We start from the raw sequence: 17062 nt of genomic DNA, 5'->3' as shown, positions 1-17062 counted from the left end.
ACCAGGCAAGTCTAGAACCAGGACAGAGAAAGTGAAAGTTCAGAGAGAGAAAGTGCCAACTTAGCATCTGACTTGCAACATGAATAAAATGTATATTGAACACATGGAAATCTGATGTTTTCCAAATGGCGAGAGCTGGTTTCTTCCTCATTCCTCTGTTGCTTTCCAGAATTATTATTGGATGCAATATAGAGCCTTTCCCCAATCAAGTGCATTCACTTACGGCAGGATGGTGGGGTCTACGTATAGCTTGCAGTTGCACAGTTCTGGTCTAAAAATATATATAAAGGGCAAGTGCACCCATCGGTGACTTCTTAATTGCAGATGTCTTTTCTCTCTCTCTCCACTGGCCTGCAGATGTCTGAAGTTTCAGATCACTGCCTTTCTCACAGAAGGCTATTTTTGTCGCATCTTAGATCACAGCGAGGTTCCCCTCCCCCCGTCCCCCTGTATGTGCGTGTGGTAGAGACAGAATAGTTATCCTGACCTTCAGCCAACCCTGTAGAGACAGAGTTTGGGAGCTTTTTTGGGGGGTGGGGGTGGGCAGAATTCTCTAGAATGCTGACTGTGAAGCTAGGCCTGGCCATTCTTGTGAGAGTGCACTTTTCTGGTGGGGGATAACACATGCATTGCACACACATATGGGGCCATTACTGTGACCCTCTCAACTGAGGCATATGTGAGTATCTGCAAAGTATTATCAGAGGTATTTGCAACAGGATAATCTTCCACAGCGACATATATGCTACAACTACAGTGGTACCTCGGGTTACATACGCTTCAGGTTACATACGCTTCAGGTTACACACTCCGCTAACCTAGAAATAGTGCTTCAGGTTAAGAACTTTGCTTCAGGATAAGAACAGAAATTAGGCTCCGGCAGCGCAGCGGCAGTGGGAGGCCCCATTAGCTAAAGTGGTGCTTCAGGTTAAGAACAGTTTCAGGTTAAGAACGGACCTCCGGAACAAATTAAGTACTTAACCCGAGGTACCACTGTACTATACTACTGCTGTATCAAATTGAGTTAACATAAAGCACCATATTTGTATCTTTTTCTAAACTGACCAAAGTTTTGGATTAATTTCATATACAGCACGGTTCATTCATGGTTGAATATTTGTCATCAGAAAGACCTCATGCATTTGGGGCTTGTCCTGCTGGTTCCATCCACAAAGGTATGGAATTCTTTGAGCTATCATTGATGCTCAAAGCATATAGAGTAATTACACACACAAACACTACCGATATGCGCTGCAGCTTTTGGTCTGAATCCACTTCAGTTGGTTGAATCTAGCTTGTTCTGTTGGGCAGGATTCACCTTGTCAGCCCAGAGTGGAGCCATTGAAATGAATGGTCCTAACTTCTTTATGGCCATTCATTTCAATAGGTCTACTCTGGCTAAAAGTTAGTCGATTTCAGTGGGCATCCTCTGCGTGTGACATACAGTAGTTGCATACAGTAGTTGAATACAACTCAGTATGATTAAGTTAAGACTACTGTTAGTGGGATTAGATCATTTATGTTGCCTTGCATTTTGCACTCTCGTGTTTATATCAGTCAACAAAGGGCTTCAGTGGCACAATATCAGGATTTGCTTGGGATTCTTGCCCTGTTGGCTCTGATGGGCTTGCTTAGAGCACTATTTCACCACTCCTTCTGAATCTTATTCTTACACACCCCAGTTCCTGCATACAGGGCCATAGAAATAGATCATCAAGGTGATGTGGCTAAAGCATGAGGTCAGTCAACCAAACACCCTTCTGCTTTGTTTTGACTGTACATTAGTCTTGCATCCCTCCAGTATATGCTCTTCTTCTTTTCTTTTTTTAAATTCCTGCATCTGACATCATTTCCTGACTAGTGCGTTGGTTTAACAGCAAAGCCAGATCCTCTTCTCAGCACACGATGCAAGAAGGTGCTTAAAATGGATTTCCGCTTTTCTTTTCCCTTGCCATGCATGCTGGTGATTCTGACCATTACTGATGGTAAGTGGGAATTTTCTTTTATCAAATTGGCATTGCTTTGCCTAGGTGAGCAGAAATGATCCTCTTCGTTCAGATTTCAGCCCCGCCACCCCTCTCCTTTAAAGGAAGGCTAGTCGACGGGACTCAGGGAAATGCTGGTGTCATAACCGCCAAAGCATGAAAATGGACAGTCACTCCAAAGTAAGACAGATTTTCTCATAAACTAATTGCAACCATGTTGCCTGATGTACTGCATTTGTAAATGCAAGAGAAATAAGAGGTTGCGGGGCTTTTCGTGTGGGGTGGTGGTCAACACAATGATTCCGGGATTCTTTTCTTGTCTCTCGGCATGACCTTGAACAAATAATTTAGAATACTAGATGAAAACATCTCAAAATCATTCAGGGGCCCAAGTACCATGTACATAGGTTTCCAGTTTAAAATCCTTTTGAAAACAATACTCCAAGTCCTTTTCAATATCCGTGCATGATTTTGGAGACAGTGAATTGCAGTGAGGGAAAGTAACTAGCCTGAATTCATCCAGTTTTGCAAACACTGCTTAGATTCTTTTTTTCCTTAAACTACTAAGTAGGTGGGGATTATTTCCATTTCTAAACATTCTATGGTGTAATCAGTATAAATCTGTGGACCATATGAAGTCATTTAACATTTTTTGAGGCCAATGAGTAATGAATTCAAATACATACACACTATGGGTGACAGTTTAAGCTACATGAAAAACAACATTTATTTAACCGACAAACCACATACTTTCTTGTAAAAATATATTAAATGTTACCTGAATTAAAAGCTACATTTAGGTCATTTATTTACAGCAATGGCTCATCAAGTATCCTTCGAAAGGATCAGCACTCATATAAAATTATGAATTGCACTATTTCATGAATTAAGGCTTTCAATCTTAGTAACCAATACTGAGTTGATTCCGTCCCACACCCTGACTTTTCACTCAGATAAAATGAAGCTATGAGCTAAAAAGGGGGGGAAAACGAAGAATACATTTCTCATATGTCTTCTTGGACTGAGAGGTTGCTCATCTTTTTCTTTGATTAGACTTACTGTGGCTTTCAATATGTATTTATTTATTTAATAGTGTTTATAAACTGCTTTTTTTAAAAAAAAAATCTACTTAAATCTTTTATTACTGTTGCAGGTGTGACTTGTGTGGACCTCAAACAGCTTTTTGGTGATGCTGGTGGCAATGTTTCTTTTCCTTTGGAAATTAAAAATCGAAGTGGCATCCTAGTAATGAAAGAAACGAACTGTTCTAAACCGGAGAATTTTACGATGGACTGTTGCAATGACTGTGACAAAAGGCTGTGCCTGAGGAACGGGATTGTAGAGATGACGAATTTATCAGAAAATGATGAGGGGAAATATACATTTGCTTTTGGAAATGACAGCGAAATTTTCTCGCTCAAAGTGTGTGGTAAGTAGGGATGGGGGATAAATTGGAATCAGTTTTCATGGGAACTGATTTCATTTGCATCTAATACCTGTTTGCATTTTATACCGAAACTTCACTTCCTGAAGCAATGCATGAATCAAAACACAGACATCCTTCAAAACCTGCACTTCTTTTCATTTGCAGCTTAGCAGGTCTCCAGCCAGGTAGTATATGCACAAAAATGCATATACTAGAATATATTCATATCTTAGTGAAATCAACATACAAAACTACTTTGTGTTCAGGGAAATTGCTTTGCAAAACTGGGCATATCAGGGGAAATTGCTTGCAGAAATTTCTTACCCAAAAGAGAAATTTGTATCAACAAGCCAATAGATTTTCATGAGGACTTTTCGGAAAGCGTTGGCAAACTGATGTGGAAATATAGAGAACTAAATTTAAGATGGGAAAAACGAGTAGCTGAGAGAAACTGAAACTGACATAATTCTATCCATTCCTTGTGGTCAGCATCCTCATTTTGGAATTGACAATGGAAAAATCTAAGAGGTTGATTAATTGCTGGTTCTGCTTCAAACGCACTGTGTGATCCTAAGCATACTCACTCAGAAAATAGGTGCCGGTGTTCAATGGGAGTTATTTCCAAGGAAGCATGCAGCCTTAGTTTGTGATCCACAAATAAGTGGACTTTACGCTTAAACTCAGTGATATTTAGCCTAAAACATAGATGGGGAACCTGTGGCCCTCCAGCTTATGTTGGAGGGCCATAAACATGTATGATAGCAGCTGTCGCCCAGCAATACTTGGAGAGTCACAGCCTAATGACTAAAGCGTACCCTCCAACATGCCTCAGATAAAATGAGGCATTCTATTCTACAGTGGTACCTTGGGTTAAGTACTTAATTCGTTCCGGAGGTTCGTTCTTAACCTGAAACTGTTCTTAACCTGAAGCACCACTTTAGCTAATGGGGCCTCCTGCTGCTGCCGCGCCGCCGAAGCACGATTTCTGTTCTCATCCTGAAGCAAAGTTCTTAACCTGAGGTACTATTTCTGGGTTAGCGGAGTCTGTAACCTGAAGCGTATGTAACCCGAGGTACCACTGTACTTCAATATCACTGCTGGGGAGGGGGAGGATTTTTTTGTTTTGTGCTGGTTAAGATTTCTTAATAAAGTTTTCCATGAGACAGACAACCTCACTTAGCTCCAGGACCCACCTCACCCCAGTAATCTCCTTGTCCCCTCCCCTCAAGCTCCAGCCTAGCACCGGGCTGTCTGTACACCGCCAGCTGCACACCCGCCCCCCAGGGCCTGCTCCTGCCCAGGGTCTCCTTCAGCCTCCACCTTCTCTTCAGGCTTGACATTTTCTCCTTGCTTTTATTCTGGATGGCTGGGTGACTGGGGGCCTGCCAGGCTGAGAGTCACAACCTCCCAGGGCAGGGATGGCAGTGACATTGCCGTTGTCGTCTCCATTGCCTCCCTCCTTCCTCCTCTTCCTGCTACTGCTCCTCCACCAGCTAGCCAGCCGACCTACCTGGCTCCCTCACCTGGACCTGGCACAAGACTCTTCCCTCTTACTCCACCCCATTTTCTCCGACTCCCAGTGGCAAAGGACATGGCAGCAGAGGAGGAGGAGAAGAAAGTGACTCATTGGCAACTCTCTCTTCCTCTTGCTTCCGCCAACGTGAAGTCATTTCCAGTTAGTGCAGCTCAATAAAGTGGGGAATCGGGACTCGACATGACAAAGTGAGAAGCTGTGATGGCTTAAGGCTTTTTGTTACAGTCCCGGCATTTTCGGGGGCAGTTGGAGACTGTTCTAGAGGCCAATGGACATCACCTCTCACACTCAGCTGTCATTCATAACTACCACCACCTGACAGACGCTGCATGTAGCAAACAGGCCTGCTGATTTGACACAGCATTGCAAATCTCCCTTAAGTGAACTGCTTTGTGGTATGCCAATTTTTAATTTGTGCTTGTCGCAAGCGTTTCAGATGATTCATTTCACTGTGTGAATATAATAATAATAATAATAATAATAATAATAATAATAAGGCTATGTGCTTTGCCCTCAATCTGCCTCAGAGTACCCAAGTACAGTGCTACCTTGAGTTACAAACGCCTCAGGTTACATACGCTTCAGGTTACAAACTCCGCTAACCTGGAAGAGTTACCTCAAGTTGAGAACTTTGCCCCAGGATGAGAACGGAAATCGTAGGCTGGCGGTGCAGTGGCAGCAAGAGGCCCCATTAGCGAAAGCATGCCTCTAGTTAAGAACAGTTTCAGGTTAAGAACGGACCTCCGGAACGAATTAAGTTCGTAACTAGAGGTACCACTGTACTCTGAGGTTCTCACATATCCTCAAAGTGTCTAGATTTCCAGGGATAGTCCTGGAGTTCAGAAAGCCATCCCGACTTCTGATTTGATTCCAGAATGTCCATATTTCCCCTGTCAGTGCTGCTGCCATCAAGCTTGAGGAGGTGGAGGAGGAGGAGCTGGTGCTTGTCCCGAGCACCAGTGAAGGAGCATCCCACTGCCCCTCCATGGGCTCCCTTCTTCTGATAGGAAATCTCTGCCGGGGGGGCCAAAATGGGAGGTCGAGGAGGGCAAATGAGAAATGTCCCTATTTTCATCTGAGGAATATTGGTGGTTATGTTCTCCATATTGTATGGACAGAGGATCCTTGGCTTTTACCAGTTGCACAAAAAGCAGAAAACAAGTAAACCCTTTACAGACAAAACAAAAAAAATTTTCTTTTCTTCCAGTAGCACCTTAAAGACCAACTAAGTTAGTTCTTGGTATGAGCTTTCGTGTGCATGCACACTTCTTCAGATACACTGAAACAGAAGTTGCCAGATCCTTCTATATAGTGAGAAGGTGGGGAGGGGTATTACTCAGAAGGGTGGTGGGAATGGGTGATTGGCAGATAGCTGTGATGAGCCTGTTGACGACTCTTAACGACTGCAATAGGTCTTACAGGAAAAAGCAAGGGGTGAGAAGGTGAAAAATGGCTTTGTCATGTATAATGAGATAAGAATCCAATGTCTTTGTTCAGACCAGGTCTCTCCATGGTTTTAAGTTTGGTAATGAGTTGCAATTCAGCAGCTTCTCTTTCCAGTCTATTTCTGAAATTCCTTTGTAGTAATACAGCTACTTTGAGATCTTGTATAGAATGTCCTGGGAGATTGAAGTGTTCTCCTACTGGTTTCTCTGTCTTTACAGACAAAGAGCTACAGTGATGCAAAGGCTCTTTCCAACATTAATGCTGCAATCTTAGATATCCTTACCTGGGACTAAGACCACCCCCTTCCCTGAACTCAGTAGGGCTGGGCTGTCGGGCAATTGATTTGTCAGTTGGGATACCTAAAATCTGTGAAAATGTTTCCATCCATAATTCAAATTTGAGGCTATAGTCAAGGTAGTACCATATATTTCAAGAATAAAAATATTAAAGCTGTTATCATAGAACGGATGCCTTCTAATTTTGTAACCTTAAAGCACTGCATTGGGAAAATATCACAATTACCACATCCCTTTTAAACAGGGTTTGATCAATGGGAGCGTAGGTTTTAGTTCAAAGATGTGGGTTGGTATAAAACAGGTTAAAGGAGGGAGCTAATTTATTCCGGTTAGTGTAATAAAAGCACACGACGGCTCTGCACGCGCTCGGATCAGTTTGTTAAAACAGAAGAAAGTGCCATAAGAAAGGTATGCATTTATGATTCAAGTGTTTAAGTACATTACTCTTAAGTGCCACCCAAAGGCAAACAGGAAGAACTGCAACTGCTGTAGCAAAGGCAATGGCGCTTTGGGTACACACGTAAGTGGGATTTGAAAGCAAAGATACAACTTGCCAAAGAGGGAGAAGGAAACACCAATTCCTTCATTACTTCAAATGCATGCTTGAATTGCGAGAAAAACATTTTGTATGGGAATGTTTTTGCCAGAAATATTCCTTTGCCAAGCTTCTATATTGTGACCCAGATTTTCCACATATTTGTTCTGATCTGGGAAACAACAACAAAAAACACCACCCCATCTTTTTCCAGTATGCTTGATTTCAACAAGTCACAAGAGGACTCATGTACTTTGGACTGGAGCTAATATGAACCAACTTCACACAACCATTAGTGGCTTCTGACATGATGAAGTTGATGGTGAACACATAATGAAGTTGAGGGTTTGGCAAGGCAGTTTGATTGACATGGGCATGGCAACGGATTGAAGTAACATAAGTGTGCTTGTCCCCTGTGCTGTATTTTCAATAAAGGATTGCACCTTAATTACATGCCCTAAAAACAGAGTTAATAGGAACCTGCAATCCATATGATTTGCTTTCGAAGATTCCTGGAACCCCAATTTAGAAGATGGTAAATTTTAGTAGAGGAGCAGGTCTGTTTACAAGGACCTTGAGGAGCTTTCAATTTCTCCGGAAGCAAACAGCAGGAAAAATCCATTAGGATCCATTGAATGTTATATATAGTTGAAGGAGGTCATAGGGGATTAAATGAAAAAAACCGAAAGGTTCAGATGATGGTTCCCACTGTCCTGTCATGGTAACATTTTTCTCTCTGTTTTGTTGTTCTCTTTCCACTGCCTAGAGAAGCCTCCAGCTGTTTATATCAATTGTCTACCTGATGGAAGAGCAAATTTGTCCTGTGAAGCAGATGGTCAATTCAATGATGGAGTTTACTGGACTCGGAATGGGAGAATAATACATGATGTTGATGCTTGTGTGAAAGATGGTGGCAAGAGCATTATTTTGGGGAAAGGGGTACAGGGAAAGCTCGCTTGCCATAGAAGAAACTCTTGCAGCAGTGCCTCTATTGAGCTGTCATGTAATGGTGGTAACGATCGTAAGTTATATTTTACCTTCTTTTTATGGGTGTTCAACGTGTTATTTGAATTTATATATCAGCAGATCTGTCTCTCTGACTCACCAACACAAAATCATTTTCCTTCATTCATGAAGCAGCCCCCTGCCTACTGGGTGCTCTCTAGACATTGTTGGACAACTCCTTCCATCATCCCTGACCTTTGGCCATGCTGACAGGGGCTAATGGGAGGCCAAATCACTAGTGACCATTACTTTGCCATGTGGAATGACTTTATATTATACACAAATCTGAAAGAACATGGACATTTGGTCCCACCCGCGTATGCAGATATTGGGATTTTGTAAATGTAATTTCTGGACCTTAATATATAATTAACAGACACACAAGGGAGGGTATTTCTTCCCCTTTTCATGCTTATTTTAAAGACTTTTGGTGAAAGGCCCTCTGAAAAATGATGGTTTGTTATTTACTTTGTTCCATACAGCATTCTCATTTTTTCTTCCAGGCTGTGATGATTTTTTTTTGGGGGGGGGAACTTTTTATTTTTTTCTTGTTCCTCTGTATATTGGAAAACTTAATGAAAATGTTAAAGTGGGAAAAACATGTCTGAATACATCTTACAACATATTTGAATATGTATGCCAGAAACACACACACACGTTTCCATCTCACAAACATCAGGGCAGTGTATGACAAAATAAAAGTAAAATAAAAATAAAAGCAATGCAAAGCAATCATTAAAATGTCTGGCTGCTGAAGGAACATTTTAGACAGCATAGGCCTGTCAGCATTAAAAAGTCACTGAGACACATCTGAAACTGATGTAATAATCTTTCTGTTACCAGCACCACAACTGACACAGCAGTCCTCAGCATAATTAGCTGAATGCTCCAAGGCTCAGCTTCCATTTTGGCCCCATCTTGTGATTCTTGCCTAGATGTTCATTGCAAAATAACCAGAAATATTAGTAGCTCACAATAAAATCTCCTTTACCTGACATTCATGGTTAGGGTAAATCATTCATCATTTTGGCAATGTATTTTGCTTTTTAATGTCTATGTCCTGGACCAGGCAGTTGAAATAAAAACGAGCAAACAAAGAATGCAATTTATTGGATACCTATTGCCCCCTGAATGTTTTGAATGGATTGCAGTCAATGGGTTGCTCACAGACTGCTAACTGCAAGCAGTCGTGCGTGGCTGTGATATTTATGGTGCAGTAACTGTGCAGTTCAATCCCCTCAGTCACAGGGAACTATTTCTGCACTCTCCAACCTTTACAGACCTAGAGAGATGTAGCAGCAGCCACAAGAATCAGCAAACAGTGGCCTCCTCATGTGATGAAGGTTTAAAATGGGCACTGCATGTCTGTCTGAATAAGTTTCTATGCATCTCATGATGATATCCCCTATGCTCCATGGCTGAGGAGGTTTGAGCGCTGGGTCTTTTGTTCTGGACCCTCCTTTTTCTTGAATTTATGGGTATGTTTTTTACATAACAAAGGAGGATCATTCCTACCTATTTGGGTCAGCACAACACATTTTGCTGTCTGCAGCTGACCAGGAAATGGTGCCATGAATTCCTACCAAGTCAAGGTACATAATCCCCAAGGCCATCCATCCAAGTTATCCTGTCACCTGAGACAGAAAACCCCAGAATCCCTCTACTTTGTAAAAAATACAATGACAACAAATTAAATAACTAATAAGTTGTTGCCCTTTGTTGATACTTAAATTGTGTTGCCTCATGGAAGGGCTGGCCCTGTTGCAACTAGATAGGTGGGGTACAGCAGGCAATCCACACTGAGTGGAGCAGGTCTGGAAAATCCCATTGGCACTCTGTAATTCAGAATGAGCCCAGGAACCTTTTGGCTTCCAAAAGCAGTGGTAGTGGGGATAAAAATATTTTTAAATAATAAAAATGTAAATATTAGTGACTAAAAGCCACTTCAATTCCTAGGAGCTAAAATATAAAATGGAAGCAAAGCATACAAGGCTATAAAGTGGATTACTGTATTATGTATCAATGGAATGTTTCTAGCCTTAAGTGGGTTTTTTTAAGTTTGATCTAAGTGAAGTGGGAGGCAGAGTGAATCATGTTCTTTTGTAAGTAAATTTTATTTCAAGTAAAATGAGGGGTGAAGGATCAAAGGGTAGCTCATTCCCCATCAGCCGAAGACCAGTGATTTAAAGCACCCTTAACAAAATACTATTCACAGGCTTCTTTGTGGGGAAGTCATACGCTTTAGATGTGCTTTGAATGTATGATATGGGTGTGACTGCAACCTAAATTTGCCACCCCCAAATAGTAGCAGTCTAGAAGCATCCTTACATAACTTCTCCATGCCTGGTAGGATTCTACTAACTAACAGTGGTCTTCTCCCCACCAACATTATTTGCATTTAAAAAATCACACACCTTGCATATTATAGGCAAAGACACCTTTAACATTGTGGTGACCCTGAGTCCTGTCTTTAGATTGCTCCTGTTTCTTTACTGCTTAAGAGCAACATTGTTTCTTTCAATCAGGAGATCTGCTGCAGCACCCGCACTTCCTGTATATTATGGTAGCGTGTGGAGCGGGTGCTCTCCTTCTGGCCATTATTGCCTCACTGATCACATGCTGCTGCATGAAAAGCAAGCATCATTTCACTCCAGTGCCTGCGGGTGAGTAGCAGTTTCCCCTCTTCTTTTTTGCATTGTATTTTGCAGTACAATCCTATTGCATGTTTACGTAGAAGTGAAATCTACTAAGTCCAGTGGCATTTACTCCCCAGGTAAGCAATGCATGGGCCTGTAACCACAGTTACAGTCTTTAAAAAAATAGGTTATTGTAGATTAGGCATCCCCAGACTCAGCCCTCCAGCTGTTTTGGGACTACAACTCCCATCATCCCTAGCTAACAGGATCAGTGGTCATGGATGATGGGTATTGTAGTCCCGAAACAGCTGGATAGCCGAGTTTGGGGATGCCTGTTGTAGATGAATCTAAGCTCCTCCTATAACTGCAGTTGCTTACACTCTGTGACAAAAGTGACAATTCTGAAGTTAGGCGGATTTTGCAACCAGCCAGAATAAAGCTCATATTTACTTTCCATGGCTCCTTTGCCCATATCCCAGCCTGCCTCTCAGGTTTTACACTTGACTGCATTTCTGCAAAGGTATATTTCTCATAAGGTTACATCATTCTTGTTTTAGGGACCAAGGATCATTTAGCTGATTTTATTCATATGATCCTAACCTATCTTTTAGGTATGCAGCTCCTTCGGCACATAACATTATAGAACTGTTAGAAGGGACCCTGCACCATGGGATCTATTTTCCAAATTTCTTATCAAGCCTACCCGATATTTCTTCAAAATCCTTCACCCTAACTCCTTACACTCCTCTTAACGTAGGTTGTTAAAACTAGAAAGGTCTCATAATATGCCATGGGAACAGAAGGGATACAGAGGCTTCGCCATGATAAGTTTTGCCTACAGGCACCACAAATCATGATGCTGGTGATGTTGACATCAAGGTGTCACATTTTGTAGGTCTCCTTGCATGATTAGGCCTCTGGCAAGAACTCAGTTCTGGCATCACCAGAACAAGAGGCACCTTTTCCACAATTTGTTCTTGAAGTTTAGGAGAATCCACATGGGGAAAAATCCATACCTACTGATCTTATTCCAAAGGGGCATTAGGAGACCATCTGGAGACCTTGCCCTTCTTTACCTAGAGTTAATACAAGTTGGAATTAAACTGCTTATACCCACTATTTACTGTATGCATTTTTGTAGTTCTCTTCTCCTCTTTGCCTATAATTCTTATTCTCTTAGTGCCCTTTACTGGCTCATCCCCATAAAAATAATCAACAGTTTAGTTACATGTGAACAATTCCTCAATCCTAAACAATGCATAGGTGAAAGCGGGGATCCTGTGACCCTCCAGATGTTGCTGAACTTCAGCTTCCCAAAGCCTCGGCCTGCCTGGCCAATGTTCTCTTGGATGAGATGTCATCCAGTAGAGGGCCACAGGTTAGCCACCTCTGATGTAAAATAGGGCACCTGCTATTTTGCTCTATGAAGCATGGCAATTGTACAGGGATTTATTTTGGGGTGCTTTGGGTTTTTTATGGAGAGGCCGGGTGCAGTTTAGTAGACAGCAATTAGCATTGGTGAAGGAATACCCACAAAGCCAAAACTCCACCTCATCCATATTAATTGATTAATTGATTTGCCCCCTTTCAGTCTCTCATTATGCTTTCCAACAGAAGATGAAAAGGATGAGGGGATAACCCTGTCTGCCATTTCCAGTGAAGAACCAAAGAGTCCTCCTAATGGAGACCCCTGTGAAACCACAGATGCCCTTGTTGCCAGTACCCCCAATCCTGGTAGGTACAGTTATGTCATTGTTGTTGTTATTAAAGAGCAAAGCTGTGTGGGACTAAATGTATTTGTGTAGTTCAGGGATGCAGAAATGGTGACCTTCTAAAAGCCACATGCAACAGTTTTTGTGTGGTGGCCATTCCACAAAACAGTAGAGTAACATGTAGAGCAGCCCCCACATGGCCAAATGGAATCATACAGAGTTCCTCCACAATAATCGCTTGTACACTGGGGCTCTTCCATAATGATTTCAATTGGACGAAGTTTTGTGAGATGTTTTATTGTGATTGTGTTGTAGTTATAAGATTTTACTGGGACTGATGGCTGTTTCAATATATTTGTCAACCATTCACTTGGTTGTATTGCTTTAGTGTTATTGTTTACGTTTTAAATGATGTGGGACAAGTGCTTTTGTGCTTGGGTCTTGCTTGTGGGTTTTCCTCAGGCATCTGGTTGGCCACTGTGAGAACAGGATGCTAGACAAGATGGGCCTTTGGTCTGATCCAGTGAACTCTTCTTACATTCTTATTTGATGATGATGATGGTGATAATTTAGTTGTTTGACTGATACACGTCATGTACTGCCTTGTGAGGAGGTTTCTGTTTAAATGATGGGATATAAATCTATAAATCAAAAATTAAAAAAGGAAACGGCAAAAGGAAAGCTGAGGTGAAGACTTTGTTGAAGATTATAGTAAAGATTGAGATCTGAGACTATGTTAATTCATTTTTATAGCACATTCTAACTTGTGCTTCCTTTAAAGGTCCTGAGACCTGTGAGAGTTTTAAACCAGAGCATGAGACAGATCCAAATCCTACAGTTCAACCTAAGCTGGCACTGGAGACTAAAACAGAGGAAGATGTTGAAACAGCATTTCGAGAAGTCATGGTTGACACTGAAGCCCTGGAAACGGTGGATGATTGTTTCCCTGATCCTATTGATGCTTGATCAGATGTGTTCCCTTTAACCCTTCCTACAGTCTAGGGAATTGGTGTTTCTTCATTCCATGATGTTATCTCCATAATAATAGTGTCTTTTAAAAAAACACCTGCCTACAGTTAGCCAAATCTACAAACCCACCTAAAAATAGTCCTCATGGGCCAATGTGGTATCCTTGCTCCATGTAGCAATTAGATTTCAAATTAAATATGACAGATCTATGTGCAAGACCTTTAACCTTCAAACAATCTGATTACTTTTTCCTGTTTCTATGACAATTTTCAGGCTTCTCAAAACCCCAATATTTTTGGTTCTATCAAGGCACAGACACACAACAGGCAAAATACCATACAGGAGTCCCAAAGTACATATTTTCTACTGGAATGGGGCCAGCAATTCCCTAAAAGTTCCAGAAAAAGTGTTGAGTTCTGTACTGGGATGTTTGGAATTATATCACAGTAGCTTTCGCAGATTCTTGTGGTCAAAAACAGTCCTATTCATTACGCTGGGTGTTTATATGAACTGATGTTGGCTCATGGATTTCAGGGACCCTCAAGGAGGGTATCTACAGAATTCCTTTACCTGGAAGAGGTGAGGCACGAAAACAGAGAATGTGGAAAGTGAGGTCAGTGGCACTGTTTGGACAGTGGACCCTTTGTCAGTTTACAGGCCCAAAGAGATGCCCAACCTCATCCCCTTCTGGAGCAAGTTCTGACACTCCGAGCTTCCATTTCTAAATATTTTTTGTTCCATCCAGCTACCTTTTAGCAGAAAGTAGGGATCCCTGTGCCCACTGCTGTATGCCCCTTTGAAAGGAATGATGCAAAAATGCTTCCCAGCACATGTTCCAGCTCCAACCTTGGATATCCAGATGTTGTTGGACTACAGCTTCCATAACCCCCAGCCATGGTCATGAATGGTAGGAGCTGCAGGCCCAATAACACCTAGGAGCACAAGGTTGAAGAAGCTGCTCCAGTGCACAGTTTGTGACTAATAGGAAGCACAGAAACAGCATTTTGTTTTTATATTTGTGATGGAGTTTTCAGCATAAATTGACTACTGGCCTAAGCAATTTGATAATTCTCTGTATACGCATTGTGCTTTCTTGAGTGTTCCAAGCAGTTCACATATATCTTCTTTGTAATTTGCAGCAGATGTTGCATTTCTTTCCTTGCCTGCATCTTGCCTTTGTGTGGATGTGCTTGCATCTTATTTCAGATGAAAGGCTGGAGAATTTGAGGGATTCTCCAGGTGCTCTTTTCTTGTGGTGTAGCTATTTTGGGCCCTTAGTTAGATAGAAAGGCTTTGCTGCCGCTGCCTGAAACACTGCAAGCCACTCTGCTGGCTTTAATTGGGCATATACTCTGCAGATAGGTTTTAGGATTAAGTTCTAGAAACTTCTAAAGGGGGCATTATTTCCTCCCTATATGAACATACACTGAGGTAGCAGCACTCCTTGAAGTAAATGGCATTGGGGACTTACTTCTGAGTAGACATGTATAGGATGGCCCTGAGAATGTTCTTTTTTCAGAGATTGGTGGAGACTAAAGAAAATGGCACTACAATTCCATTCATGTGTACTCAGAAGCAACGTTTATGACTAGGTAAGTTTGTATAATATTTCAGCCTGTGAGTGTCAGTAGTACTGGCTTTGGGTGGCATTCCATTGCCTTTGAGAAGAAGTCAGTCCTTGACTAAACAAGCCAGTCTCTGCTTCTAAGCATCACTAGCTATTATTAGCTCATGAACTCCTGGCTGGGACTTGTTAGGCATTTGTTTTGACGTACAGCTCCTTGTTCAGTGTAGACCCTTTTATAAATATTAAATGCTGATGACTAAACCCCATTCTATGGCTACAGAACTGAGTTGCATTAGAATTAATTTCAGAGTCATGTCTCATTTACTGGAAAAACCCCTCTTACCAATACTGCCACTGCCAGGAGCCATGAACATCCAGTTACTGCTATGTGATGAGACCATTTTTACTCAAATGTTTTGAATTATTCTATTTTAGAACTCAGATCTAACACATGATTTCAAGGCTTCTTATCCTATCTTTGTGGCTTATATAGGCCTTGTAAATTAGATGTGCAGCATGCGTGCCACGTATGTTTGCTAAGCAATAAGTCACATTGTTTTAGGCTGTCGTCAAAGTTGAAACTTCGCTTGTGTTCCAGCCTCTCCTGCCATTTATAGCTATGTTTGATAATGCAGAAAAAATGCACATATGACACAAATAGGCATCATAGACTTTACATTCACAAGCCTGACTGACGCATGCCCTGCTTTAGGCCTTATGCATAAAAAGTCTTTAGAATTTGCAGTTAGATTCTGGGGACAACACTTTCCTTAAAATAAAATAAAAAGCTTTTTAAAAACTCACCATTGTGTCTGAATGTGATATGAGCATGGATGTCATTGATATGATGTTTAGCCTTGTGACTTGAAAGTCCTGATTCCTAGGAGATAGGAGTATGGGCTTTCCTCCTGCAGAGCATGCTAGGGTGCAGAGTTCAACAGTACCTAGAATAAAATGAAATTGCTTTAAGTTAACTATTGGGCTTAAAAAACCCCCAACCCACGAGTGAAGGTGATGTCATTCACAGCCCTGATATTGCATTAGAGGCCAAGGTTGAAAGAAAGATGCTCCGGGAGATTTTAAGACTTAAAGTAAAAGGCTGGGACTAGGCTAGTATTTCTCGTGTGCCAGCCAAATGGTTTACTGTGTCTTTACCATTGATTCCCAAGCCAGGGGCCCAGATGTACAGGCCCCCTCCTCTACCCCTTCTGAGAAGATTGCTCGGTGGCAGCACATCAGAGTAGCCCCCCTTATCTGCTGATGTTTTGTACCACCTGCACCCTGCTTGTCCATCACCCTAATGTCTTTATCTGCCATCCATGATGTGACTGTGGTGGTGACTGTCCTATGACTAGGCGCACATTACTTGACAGGCCTCTTGAGCTTCGTACTAGTCTAATGTACAGGATCTTCTAGAACCCCACTTTGCTTCATGTGTCAGAAGCTGCATGTATACAGCACTAGAGAAGACGTGTAGACAGCCTAGTCATAAAATAGCTTCAGAAATTCTGCTGACAGCTACAGCTCGCCATTTTGCTTTATTCTCTCTCTCTCTATTACAGCAATATAAGGCTGGGAGATTCATTCTTCTGTAATGTTTTTATCTGCATTCATGCTATGGTGTTTTTTAAAATAATGCTGTACCCTAACTAATAAAAATATTGTTTTATAAACATAATGTGGAAAAGTAAAGTTATTTGTACCATTGTTTTTGTTCCTTACTACCATCTGGAAAGCTTATCCATGTATATGTGGCACCCACCATGCCAAGTCACTCCCATCTCACTTCCCTCAGCTCTACTTACCCAAAGCTCCTGTTTCTTATTATATGGTTATTAAATAAATTTATTCAAAGGAGCTCAATACAATGTAGATGGTTCTTGGTCCTCCATTTTACCCTTGTGTCAACTCTGCACTGGAGGTGAGGCTATGAGATGTGGCTGGCCTAAGT

At 41.7% G+C, this 17062-nt stretch overlaps 1 protein-coding gene across 1 annotated transcript; it reads left to right on the top strand.

Annotated features, from left to right (window-relative positions):
* Positions 1 to 1863: 1863 nt before the first annotated feature.
* LOC310761688 (uncharacterized protein) lies at positions 1864 to 16784 on the top strand. The gene is made up of 6 exons (XM_083611807.1): positions 1864 to 1985; positions 3139 to 3414; positions 7989 to 8243; positions 10753 to 10890; positions 12478 to 12597; positions 13357 to 16784. The coding sequence occupies exons 1-6, from the start codon at positions 1925 to 1927 to the stop codon at positions 13539 to 13541; spliced, it is 1035 nt and encodes a 344-aa protein (XP_083467933.1). The 5' UTR covers positions 1864 to 1924; the 3' UTR covers positions 13542 to 16784.
* Positions 16785 to 17062: the final 278 nt, after the last annotated feature.

Source organism: Podarcis filfolensis (assembly GCF_964270895.1).
Source record: "Podarcis filfolensis genome assembly, chromosome: 4".
Taxonomy (NCBI): domain Eukaryota; kingdom Metazoa; phylum Chordata; class Lepidosauria; order Squamata; family Lacertidae; genus Podarcis; species Podarcis filfolensis.
This window is presented reverse-complemented; position numbering and strand designations above follow the sequence as displayed.